Here is a 13,780-nt window from a genome sequence, read left to right as displayed (position 1 = left end):
TTGTCCTTATTAGGGTGCCATACACTATGGTTGTGTCATAACACTGAACTAAACAAAGTGTTGTCTAAATGTGATGAGTTTAAAATCAAAAACACCTGTGTTAGTACTCATGAGTTTAAAATAAAAAAAACACCTGGATTAGTACTCATGATTTTAAAATAAAAAAAACACCTGGATTAGTACTCATGAGTTTGAAATAAAAAAAACACCTGGATTTAGTACTCATGAGTTTGAAATAAAAAAAACACCTGCGTTAGTACTCATGAGTTTAAAATAAAAAACACTGGCATTAGTACTCATGAGTTTGAAATAAAAAAAACACCTGGATTAGTACTCATGAGTTTGAAATAAAAAAAACACCTGCGTTAGTACTCATGAGTTTAAAATCAAAAACACTGGCATTAGTACTCATGAGTTTGAAATAAAAAAAACACCTGGATTAGTACTCATGAGTTTGAAATAAAAAAAACACCTGGATTAGTACTCATGAGTTTGAAATAAAAAAAACACCTGGATTAGTACTCATGAGTTTGAAATAAAAAAAACACCTGCGTTAGTACTCATGAGTTTGAAATCAAAAACACTGTTGTTAGTACTCATGAGTTGAAGATCAAAAACACCTGCATTAGTGCTCATGAGTTTAAAATCAAAAACACCTGCGTTGGTACTCGTACGTCATCAGTATTTTGGTACATAATTACGAACTATAGACTTTGATCATCATTGTAATTTGTTTTGATGACACATTTTATCAGTTAAACAATTTTGAATGACTAATTCTTAACTGGAGATTTTTTTTACGCTCGAGCCATGAAATTGGGGATATATAGTGTTACCGATGTCTCATCCTCTCCTGTCCTGTCTTGTCCTGTCCCAGGGGGCCGCGTTGGCCGAGTGGTTAAGGTGTCCGACACTTTATCACTAGCCCTCCACCTCTGGGTTGCTTGCGAGTTCGAAACCTACGTGGGGCAGTTGCCAGGTACTGACCGTAGGCTGGTGGTTTTTCTCCGGTACTCCGGCTTTCCTCCACCTCCAAACCTGGCATGTCCTTAAATGACCCTGGCTGTTAATAGGACGTTAAACAAAATAAACCAAAAAATGTCCTGTCCCATCCTATCCCATTCTATCCCATTTTATCCCGTCCCATCCCGTCCCGGGGTCTCATCCCAATGCAATGTAACTAGCTTAAATCTCTGTTACTGCTTATCCAATCCTCACCAAACTGTGTTTCGGGATGTCAAGTGGCTGCAGCAACATTTATGTCTTACTGGGACATTTTAAAGTTTTGTTTGTTACTTCAATTCAAATAAGTTTTATTGCTTCAATATCTAATTATTACAAACTAAAATCAGTTTCCTATATAAAACATGTGAGAAGTGAAAATTACAGATTTACATAGCTTAACTGTCAGCTCCACTCTAAGTAACATGGAAATATTAAAAGACTTTCTGAATTATATTCTCTAGATGTTACTTAATGGACATGTTCTTCCAAGAAAAAAGTCTTTATTAAGACCCCTACCGATGAGACTTTCCTCAGCCATGCTTCAAGGTATAATCGTGAGAGTAGCTACAGATCAAGGTCGAGTTTCAGGGTTTTTGGGTCAAGGTCAAGGTCACTGTTACTATTTCTAGTGGGGGCTGGTAGGGGACTTCTATTGCTTTAATGATACTACCAGCTTGCTTATTTTGCTACATACAGTCAAACTTTGATGTTTCGAAGTTCAAGGGACTTACAGAAAAACTTTGAAACAGCGGGACTTCGAATTATTCATGGTTGACAATAGATCGATGTTTTTTTGATAATGACCATATATGTTAACGTTACATGTCCTCGGTGTCTTTGTGTTGATCGTCGCCTGTCAGGCTCACATCGAAAAGTTTAGTTAATTTATACCTCAAACACAACAAAATAAAAATACATTTCATTAATTATACCTAAGCATTTTATTAATTAAACAAACTATGTATCGGTTACAAAACACTTATATCACGTTTAACAGATAAAGCAAAAGAAGTACAATGCGTTTATGTTATGTGCATATAAAATATGGAATGCCGATCGGTTGGAGAATGCATGATTGAATGACAAATAATCAATTAACTTGGATATTTATGTATAAGTTTGAAACGTGACTTTTTGAATATGAGTGAAGAATTGTTTGTGTTTAAAATTGGTCCGCTTGTTTTATAATTCCGTAAATTTTGCTCACCGACCGCTGATTTCAATGGCGGCGAAGATTATCAGAGACGGCTACCGAAATGTTTTACCGGAGTGATTAAATGTCATGGCTTCTAAATACACCTTTTATCTATCAATTTGGTCTGATTATTAATTAACCCCATGATCGGGAGTGACAACACACACTATCGTTATTCCTATTGTCAGTCAGGGCATCTAGGGGAGAAGTGTGAAATCTTGTTGCGGGGGTCACGACCAACACCTGTCCAGTGGTCAGTAGAGGTAAATTTTTGTTCGAATCATGAGATGTCAATTACCTATGACATCATAGCTAACGGGCCATGAAAAAAGTTTGATACATCGAAAACTTCGATTTATAAAAATTTGAATCACGCATAGGTTCATTAATAGCGTTATATAGTAAGGAAATTCGGGACCAAGCAAAAAGTTCGATACAGCGAGAAATTTGAATCAACAAAGTTCGAATCATCGAGGTTTGACTGTATTAAGAAAAAACTGTGGTTCAAGTACTTCCAGCACTTTGATATGTAACTGGATATTCTAAAATGGTGATTAGTAATTATTACACAATTCATGCTGTTCATTGGTTCATGATCTGGTCGTGATTTAGTGTACAAACTAATGCTTTAATAACTTATTTTTCGGAAAATGGGCCTTAAAATTAAGGTTACAAAATCAAGTAATAGTGTATTATGTGTTTTTTATTGTTTCAGAAAAACTGGGCCTCAGATTTTGATTACATAATAAAAAAAATTTGGCTATTTAAATTAATTCAGAAAAAACTGAAGGTCTCAGATTTAGGTTACAGATTAAAGACTTGCTGTTTAAATTGATTCAGAAAAACTACAGGCCTCAGATTACGGTTACAGAATAAACAGAAAAACTGGGCATCAGATTTAGGTTATAAAAAAAGTCTTGTCTGTTAAAATTTACCTTCAGATTTAGATTAATACAGAATAAAAACTTGCCTGGCTGAGTAAATGTTTCAGAAAAACTTGGCCTCAGATTTAGATTACGTAATAAAAACCAGCCAGTTTAAATTAATTCAGATTACTTGTTGGTTGCAGATTCGGGTTACAAATAAACTGGGGATTCTGTTTACAGATGAAGTTTTCATAGACTTCACTCATCTAGGAATGTTATTGATGTAGGTCAAGTTCACTGGTGAACATCAAATGTACGGCTCTTCGTATTCAACCAAGTAATAAATAAAGCTAGGAAAAAACTTATTAGTTTTTCTTATTCCCATTTAATGGGAAATCAGTCATTTAATTTTAAGGTGATGTTAGGATGTTAATGCTTGACCATGTTTCAAGAATCTAGTAAATCTTTTTATTTCTAATTTAATGTTCATGTATTTGATTATGGTTCCTGTCATCATTTGACCCTCCCTTATTGAATTGTAACCCCGAAATTCTTGACAAAAAAAAATTGTGGTGGTCGTTACTTTTAATTAAATCTTATTTTTTATGTCCCCGCCATTAAATGAGGGAGGGGGACATGTAGTGTTATCAATGTCCGTCCCGTCCCGTCCCGTCACATCCCGTCACATCCTGATGCAACATAACTAGCTAATCTCATGAACTGCTGATGCAATCCTCACCAAACTGTTTCAGGGTGTCAAGTTACAGCAGAGACATTTATGTCTTGCAGACATTTTCTAGATTTCATTCTAATAAATTCTTTTACTAACAGTGATTTTTACTAACGGTGATTTTTGAGACATATTCAAAAAGTAAATCAATGCAAAATAATGAAATGTTTACTGTATAGTGATGGGATGATGGTCGGACATAATTGAACAGCTGATCTTTAACATGTCGCCTGCAAAATGGCGACCTAAATTGGTATCACTATGTTAGCGGCAGCGGCTATGTCCACACAGAGGTTTCCTTGCAATAACTCAAGTTCAGTTCAACAGATCAAGCTCAAACATATTGCAGATCTTCTTTACCAAAAGTGCTTGCTAGGGATTGCTTTTCAGGTCTGCAGGTCAAGGGTCAAGGTCAGTTACTAAAAATGCAATATTTTTTTCTGTGCATTTATAACTCAAGTTCCCTCAGGCCTTTTCAAAATCAAACTTCATGCAGACCTTCCTTACCACAAGACACAAGTACTAGTGCTATAGAAACCAATTATAAGCCCCCTGAACCAGAAGTTTGGCCCATTACAATCGTAAGACATACAGCTAAGCGTAGAAAGAGATGAAAAACACAGAAATAACATTATACAAAACTGATGTAACAACGGATATAGAAATAATGTCAATTGTCATCAAAACCTCGACACAATGTTGCAGCATATTTCTACTTTCACTTTCAATCTAGATCTGTCAGAAATTACGTTAAACTGGAGTCATCATTATGGCGAATACATACGTATGGAGAAAAGTACAGCCGTCAATGTAATGTTTGGTCCTCAAAAATGTTCAATATATTGGTACTTCACTGTAGAAAGGCCACATCTAACATCAGATTCTAGTCCTAAAAACATTTTAAACTGACTCCATATTCTAACTGGACTAATAAGTTTCATCTACAAGCTGTTAGCTGTCACCCGAGCTATGACAATTGCAAGCACGTAATAAGTTGGCTTGACCTGTATTGTTTTCTGTTAGGGAGGTGTGAAATTTGGGGATTGGGCCTCGGCATGTAATCTTTTTGCGATAATTAGGGACGCTAGGGACGTCAAATACAACCGCTTACCTGGGGTTACAGCTAACAAAAATCATTCAGGACAGAAAAAGATATCATAATTATTGGGATATTTTTACTTATTTTACGTAGAGAAAATTTAGTACATGGAAAAAATGTTGTAATTAGCGGGATAAACTTACAATAAGGGGGACCCACTACTACAATCCTTAATGATAAAGCTGTCGGATAAAATGTGTTTTGATTTTGTATATATATAATGGCTATTAGGAAGCTTTGGTGGCCACATGGATCTAGATCGAGTCTCTGATGGATATAGCATGGCAGTTTTAAACTGTTATCCGGGGTTGTTGGTACCTGTTATAAGCAGGCAATATATTGCCTTTTATTTTTGTATCCTTTTCCAGCAGCAGCAGCAGCATCAACATTTGTGTTAAACTCCCAAGTTGTTCAATAATTGCTTGTATTTTTATCAATAAACCTTTTCTCTAGTTATATGTGTAAGTCACAAATAAGAGCATCTCAGCATAGGGTTTCTGAAAATATTTTAGCCCACACTCGATGGTTAATTGGACTTCGTTAATTAATTGTACAGTGTCAAAATTTTCCAATTAGCTGGATGGGGTTGGGCTTAATTTCTGTTAAAGTGCATGTGCTGTCATAACCATGCCTGGAATACACTGATATTTTATACATGGATTTATATATATATATCCCAATACACATTTCAGACTCTGAATTTCCTCTACAGTTTATCGTTTATTGGACTTTGAGAAGCTGGAGCACACAAGACATAAAATTATATATATTTCTTGTTTGAATTAAGCATGATTATACCTGTACATAGTAAGGGGGTGGGATAAATAGAGGATATATCTGACAGTGTCTTCAGTGATACAAAAAGTATTTCACAAGTGCATGAGGATAATTTTTTGATATTTTTCACGAGTATTTTTTTCACGAGTGCTTAGCAGTGTTCAGTCCAAGTGGTAAATGTGCATAGGATAAATAAATGATAATATGACCGACTTAGGATACAACAATTACCCTTGGACATGGCTCCCTATTGGTGTCATGGTAAAGAGTTGGTGTATCTAGTAGGATACAACAATTACCCTTGGACATTGCTCCCTAGTGGTGTCATGGTAAAGAGTTGGTGTATCTAGTAGGATACAACAATTACCCTTGGACATTACTCCCTAGTGGTGTCATGGTAAAGAGTTGGTGTATCTAGTTATATACAACAATTACCCTTGGACATTGCTCCCTAGTGGTGTCATGGTAAAGAGTGGGTGTATCTAGTAGGATACAAAAATTACCCTTGGACATTGCTCCCTAGTGGTGTCATGGTAAAGAGTTGGTGTATCTATTTGGATACAACAATTACCCTTGGACGTTGCTCCCTAGTGGTGTCATGGTAAAGAGTTGGTGTATCTAGTAGGATACAACAATTACCCTTGGACATTGCTCCCTAGTGGTGTCATGGTAAATGGTCGGTGTATCTAGTAGGATACAACAATTACCCTTGGACATTGCTCCCTAGTGGTGTCATGGTAAAGAGTTGGTGTATCTAGTAGGATACAACAATTACCCTTGGACATGTCTCCCTAGTGGTGTCATGGTAAAGAGTTGGTGTATCTAGTAGGATACTATTACCCTTGGACATTGCTCCCTAGTGGTGTCATGGTAAAGAGTTGGTGTATCTAGTAGGATACAACAATTACCCTTGGACATTGCTCCCTAGTGGTGTCATAGTAAATGGTCGGTGTATCTAGTAGGATACAACAATTACCCTTGGACATTGCTCCCTAGTGGTGTCATGGCCATGGTAAAGAGTTGGTGTATCTAGTAGGATACAACAATTACCCTTGGACATTACTCCCTGGTGGTGTCATGGTAAAGAGTTGGTGTGTCTAGTAGGATACAACAATTACCCTTGGACATTGCTCCCTAGTGGTGTCATGGTAAAGAGTTGGTGTATCTAGTTATATACAACAATTACCCTTGGACATTGCTCCCTAGTGGTGTCATGGTAAAGAGTTGGTGTATCTAGTAGGATACTATTACCCTTGGACATGTCTCCCTAGTGGTGTCATGGTAAAGAGTTGGTGTATCTAGTAGGATACAACAATTACCCTTTGATATTGCTCCCTAGTGGTGTCATGGTAAAGAGTTGGTGTATCTAGTAGGATACAACAATTACCCTTGGACATTGCTCCCTAGTGGTGTCATGGTAAAGAGTTGGTGTATCTAGTAGGATACAACAGTTACCCTTTGACATTGCTCCCTAGTGGTGTCATGGTAAAGAGTGGGTGTATCTAGTAGGATACAACAATTACCCTTGGACATTGCTCCCTAGTGGTGTCATGGTAAAGAGTGGGTGTATCTAGTAGGATACAACAATTACCCTTGGACATTTTCCCTAGTGGTGTCATGGTAAAGGGTTGGTGTATCTAGTAGGATACAACAGTTACCCTTGGACATTGCTCCCTAGTGGTGTCATGGTAAAGAGTTGGTGTATCTAGTAGGATACAACAGTTACCCTTGGACATTGCTCCCTAGTGGTGTCATGGTAAAGAGTTGGTGTATCTAGTTATATACAACAATTACCCTTGGACATTGCTCCCTAGTGGTGTCATGGTAAAGAGTTGGTGTATCTAGTAGGATACAACAATTACCCTTGGACGTTGCTCCCCAGCTAGTGGTGTCATGGTAAATGGTTGGTGTATCTAGTAGGATACAATAATTACCCTTGGACGTTGCTCCCTAGTGGTGTCATGGTAAATGGTTGGTGTATCTAGTAGTATTGCGACCGTTTTCAGTTGTTTGAGTTTTGTTTGGAAGTTGAAATGGAGTGCTACTGGGCTTTCTCAGTGATTTGTCTAATTAGTGTGGAAGAAAAGGAATCTTAAGTTCCCCCAATGTATTATGCATTAGAAGCAGATAATCAGTAAAACAATGATTGAGAGAATGTCGTTACCTCAGAATCAGCATATGCACAACCTTGCAACAGTTTCTGCTGATGCAGCATTTACAATCTAAACAGTGTGCTATTGTATTATTTTAACTGACATAACAGATAGATAGAGACCTTTCGACTTTATGCTCTGATGAAGCTCTCTATCATAACAATATGCCAGGATCAGATAATGGCTATGGGAAAATCTGACTGATCAGAAAAGTTGGCTTGAAAATCTTAGTTTTGGCATGAATATTCATATTTTTATCAACCAATCAAAATGATTGTTATAGATGAAGCTCTTCTTCGACTAGAAAATGGAAATGGTATGCATGTTATCCAACATCTTGCCAAACAAATCAAAGAAAATATAAACCATGTTTCTGATTGGTCAGATTATCTGTGACCGTTTTCTATGGAACCAATCAGATTACTCGATTTGGTTCATAAATAATTCATAGACACAAGACTTTAGGCCAGTGCCCCCACAGGATAAATCAAAGCTACATGCATGTGAATACATATCACGTGGAAAATGACAATGGATTACAGGTTAAACCTTACCTTTTTTCAATTTAAAAATGTTTTATTGAAATTTTCAATTTAAAAATATTTCATTCAGGAAATGTCATTCAAGAAATATTTTGTTCAGGAAATATCGTATTCGAGAAATGTCGTGGGCAGCAGTGGCCGAGTGGTTAAGGTGTCCCAACCCAACACTTAATCACTAGCCCTCCACCTCTGGGTTGTGAGTTTGAAACCATCAAGGGGCAGTTGCCAGGTACTGACCAGGTACTGACCGTAGGTCGATGGTTTTTCTCCAGGTACAGTGGTCCTTAAATGACCCTGGCTGTTAATAGCACGTTAAACTGAATAAACCAAATCAAGAAATTTCAGGAAATGTCATATTTAAGAAATATTTCATTGAGGAAATGTCATTTTTAAGAAATATTTCATTCAGGAAATTTCATATTTAAGAAATATTTTATTCAGGAAATGTCATACATAAGAAATATTTCATTCAGGAAATGTCATGTTTAAGAAATATTTCATTCAGGAAATGTCATGTTGTTAGAAATATTTCATTCAAGAAATGTCATGTTTAAGAAATATTTCATTCAGGAAATGTCATGTTGTAAGAAATATTTCATTCAAGAAATGTCATATTTAAGAAATATTTCATTCAGGAAATATCATATTTAAGAATTATTTCAATCAGGAAATGTCATGTTTCATTTAAGAATTATTTCAATCAGGAAATGTCACGTTTAACTCCTTATTAGTCGTGTTGGCCTGGAAAAGTCTATATTAAATGATTTCTCTCAGAAGATTACTGGCGGGACATCTTCAAAAGTAGAAATACAGAGACATTTGTTTTAACCATGCGTTTTCTCTGCAGAAAATCAGGAAATATAATAAATTTGTAGTCAGGGTATTAAAAATTACCAGTAATTTGATGAAATCCTATTTCAGGAATAATATGAGGCAGTTCATTTGTCTTAAGTTTTTACAGTAGTCTAGTAAGGGGTGAGACGTTAAAGAGGAAATGAGATGTGAAATGACCTTGAAATGACATGACCTTAAGTATGGAATGTCTTATATTATTTTACAAGTAAATTTTTGTTTTTTTTCAGCTTGATTATTGCTTAAAATTTCACCAGTAAATATGAACAGACCTTGAGAGAAAGGTTATCATGTGATGTATAAGTTACTGGCTCTGATGAAATTGCTACAATTACGGAAAGAGGATCGAATTTACAGATGTAATTATCACGATTATGGAAAAAGAATCTGATTTGTTAAAGTGATTTGTTTGAATGACAGAAAAGTTAAATGAAAATTAACTTGTCATAAAATCAAAACAGCAGAAATACAAAGTTATTACTCTTGTGAGATGGATTATTTTTTCATCTATGCGACTGCCAGAGTATTTTTTAAAAATGAATATTTTCTATCAGACCATGTCTAGATTTCGTCATTTTCCGTTTGGATTAAAAATTCAATATGGCTTATAGTCAGCCATCTTGGATTTTTCCTTTCTGCAAATTCTGGTAAAATTCCTTATAATATGCCATTCATATCAATTCCAAATTTAACTCCAGCATGCTTTAGAGATAGATTGAAATATAACCTGAGTGATGTCATATTTTACTTTTTAAGATTGTGAACACAGATTTTATAGACATCCATAGACAGCTCTTATAAGATTAAAGTATTTATAGAGCAGTGTTGTGTCAATACTAATGAGGACACAGCTTAGATATTTGACATATTTTTTCCTTGTGTCATACAAGGACTTTCCATTAGCTTTACATTTGCAAATCTGCTGACCTTGTGACTGTGACCTTTGACCTTGTTTAAAAAAAAACAACAACTTAACTTTGGTCACCATAAGTATGTTATCTGTATGAGGTAGGGCTTTCATATTTGTGTTCCTTGTGGCAAGACCTTTCTATTGGTGTATTTAATTTACAGACCTGCTGACTTTGACTGTGACCTTTGACCTACTTTTAAACAACTAATACTGAATTTCAACCCACTTGGCAAGCTATGTTGTCTTCTGGCAACTCTTTTTATAATGTCATCCTAACGTAGCCAAGCATGTGAGCAGATCCTCTTTTTTAAAAATTAAAACATACTATTAGAAAAAAAGAAAAATTTAATTAAGGTACATGTTTATGGTGTATATCCTTATTAAACGACAGATTCCTTAAAGTGGTTGCCGGATGGTTTTGATTGGACAGATGGAAAATCTCCATGAGCTGGTTATATATATAACGGTCATGTATATTTGTAATGTTTCAGGTACCTAGAGGAAGCAGTGATGAACTTGGACATGTCCAACAATGTCACCAGGGAGCATCTGAAGGGAGTGTTATATGGACTGATACAAAAACTCAAGACCTACATCGCCAGTCACCCAAACGCAAAAACTACTCGCTCACTCAAGATGCTGCAGATGGCTTCAGAATCTCTGTTGAAATAGAAGACATTGTTAGGGATAAGAAATGTGTCTGGGTTGTAACAAATATGATCAACTCTAATTAGGAAAGTCTTCTCACAGTATGGTCATCCACCTTGGTGGTGTGGAATTTGTCATGTGTGGTCTCTCACTGCTGGGAGATGTGTGGACTATGTCATCAAAATGTGTGGTCCTCTCACTTGGAAGATGTGTGGACTATGTCATCAAAATGTGTGGTCCTCTCACTTGGAGCTGTGTGGAATTTGTCATAAAAAAATGTGTAGTCCTCTCACTGGAAGATGTGTGGACTATGTCATCAAAATGTGTGGTCCTCTCATTTGGAGATGTGTGGACTATGTCATCAAAAGGTGTGGTCCTCTCATTTGGAGATGTGTGGACTATGTCATCGAAAGGTGTTGTCCTCTCACTGGGAAGTGTGTGCATACACTTTGTCATCACATGGTGATCACTGAAAATGTGTGTATCATGTCATCACATAGTGTGCTCACCTCCCATTGAAATGTGTGTACTCGGTCATCTGAGATGTAGACTAGGGATTGTCTTCAAATAAGAACATATACACAGAAATGGGGTTGTCTCCCTAACTGGATACAGTATAAATCACACCCTCTCCATGTCTCGATGATAAGATGTTATTGTAATTATTTATGGAGAATCAAATACCAGCACAGCCGGGTGCCTCGTTGATAACACCATTAACACAACCCCTGGTGGTGACAGACTCAAAACAAGTCTGTTTATAGATTTGTCTATTTCTAAACAAATTATCGAGTTTTGAACTGTTTTAGGTTAAGTCTGATTTTAAGCCCACCATGTATCTATGTACGGTTATTTGTCAGTAGAGCGGACTTATATAATGTACACCCAGTTCATGACCTCTGTTTTCATTACAGCTATTAGCTTACCACCTGTAAAAATCGTGCTCCATCGGTGTGATTTGAACCTTGGCTCGATCAAATCCTGTTACAAATCCAACAATGCTGCTATATATAAGTTTCCTATTAACTTTCCACTGCTTATAGAGGTTGCAAAATGTGTCAAATTGACAGCAATTTTATGTATTGTAGATTATATAATGCTGTCAGATATTGGGTGGATTAATCAAGAGTTAATTAATTCCACCGGAAAATGTGTAAACTAGTTGCCATATATAGCTACCCCATGTTATAATGTAAAATCACATCATTTCGTCACAATTATGAAAATTGTCACATATCTGAACAGCTTGTATATATATACACTGTATATTGAAAACAAAAGTAAAGTTATACTGAGTTTTCTTCACCTGGCACAGAAAAATTTATTTAATTTTTTGCCAACTTTTTTAACAGGTTTTGAGTCATCTTTGTAAAGATTGATGTACAAGATGAAAGAGAAGAGAAGTGTGAAATAACTTTTTTTAGGGGAAGCTTAAAAGGTGGCATTTATATTCATTTTTAGGGGAAGGGGGCATTTATTTTTTTATTTTTTAGGGGAAGGGGACCTTTATTTTCATTTTTTCATGAGTTATACTCTAAAATATGTTGAAGATTTAACATTAAAGCATTGTTTTCATAATTGTAATATGCACAAGTCCTGATAATGGCATTTAGAATAGAAAATATTAAAATATCAATAATAAACACATGTAAAATGATAGGTTTAATCTATTGTATACTATGAGTTAGGATTTCATGCTAAAGTGCTTTAGAATGATATGGGGATTTTAGTTACATCCATGTATCAAATAGAAGCCAAATATACACAAAATGGATTTTTCATGAAAACCACAATTCGAGCTACACAAAAAAAAATCTGATTTTGTGATTCACTGGAATTTCAGCATGTGCATTTTCTATCATAAAACATACAGATTAGTCCTAAAATAGATTTGATCATTGTACCAGAATACTGTAAACAGATATTTTTAGTGGTAATCTTATTTTTTTTGCTGAAGGCATCACGCTTAATTCTAATGGTGCTAAAAAATTAAACTTTCTACAATATTGATTTCTGTGGCAGATATTTTTATGTGTGCTAATTCGTTATTGCTCATATCCATTCAAATTAGGTAATGCACTACAAATTCCAGCACTCAAAATTCAAACATGAGCATGTTGCACTCTAATATACTATATATATGACTCATGATTACCATACAACAATATCTCGACTTCAGTAACATGTTAATATTCATTATGTAGAAAATACTGCTCTAAAGCGAATCCCTGCTAGGTTTCTCTGTTGCTTACAAGAAGCCGAAAGATACAAAATGTAGTAACTTAAGTGTTTCATAGGCTTTCAAATAAGAAATTAGGTTTCAAATACATAATTAAACTCTGTGCACTTTTGATAATTGCATGACGAAGATCATTATTGAGTTATTACACGAGTAGTACCATCTTGATACAACGTCCATAAGCAATGAGCTTGTTGTATAGGAATTTTGATTGATATGTACAAGAAGTTATGAGACAGTTATTGGGCATGTGTTTGTAGGCCATGAAACCTGGGAAGGGGAGGGGGGTGTCCTTCATATGGCAAAGGAAAACTAAATGTGTGATTGCCAGGAATTCAAAGCAAAAAGAAATTTAAGTGCAAACCTGATCTTCATGGCAAATGTTTTTGTTGTAAGCTCCGTAAAGTTTGATATAAGTTGATGTATATATCACGATCCTAAAAATTATATTCTTTGAAAAAAAAAAAAAAAAAAATTTAATTTGGAAAGGAAAAACAAATATTGTCTAGTATCACAGAGTTGGATCAGACTCTATTTCCTTAAGCTTGCTACTATATAAATAACAAAATATAGTTGGATTCATTTGTTAGATCTCGTCACGAGGACCATTTTTCATGTCACATATGTAATCTACTGGTTCTTGCAATTTTGTTGCTGTTTGGAAATCAGAGGAGAGAATTCGAATCAAACCCACTTTTAATTGATGCTTTGAATTGTATACATTGTGTTACTCAGAGAGTGATGTCGGTGGCACTCTGGCCGGA

General features: G+C 35.5%; 1 protein-coding gene across 2 annotated transcripts in view; it reads left to right on the top strand.

Annotated features, from left to right (window-relative positions):
• Window positions 1–13,491, top strand: part of LOC117337236 (enhancer of mRNA-decapping protein 4-like) — a 52,507-nt gene extending 39,016 nt beyond the window's left edge. For both annotated transcript variants that reach the window (XM_033898111.1, XM_033898110.1), the window contains one exon: window positions 10,621–13,491. In XM_033898111.1, coding sequence (XP_033754002.1) covers window positions 10,621–10,801 — 181 coding nt within the window. In that variant the 3' untranslated portion in view covers window positions 10,802–13,491. The remainder of the gene's footprint in view (window positions 1–10,620) is intronic.
• The last annotated feature ends 289 nt before the right edge of the window (window positions 13,492–13,780 follow it).

Source organism: Pecten maximus, chromosome 11 (assembly GCF_902652985.1).
Source record: "Pecten maximus chromosome 11, xPecMax1.1, whole genome shotgun sequence".
Lineage (NCBI taxonomy): Eukaryota > Metazoa > Mollusca > Bivalvia > Pectinida > Pectinidae > Pecten > Pecten maximus.
This window is presented reverse-complemented; position numbering and strand designations above follow the sequence as displayed.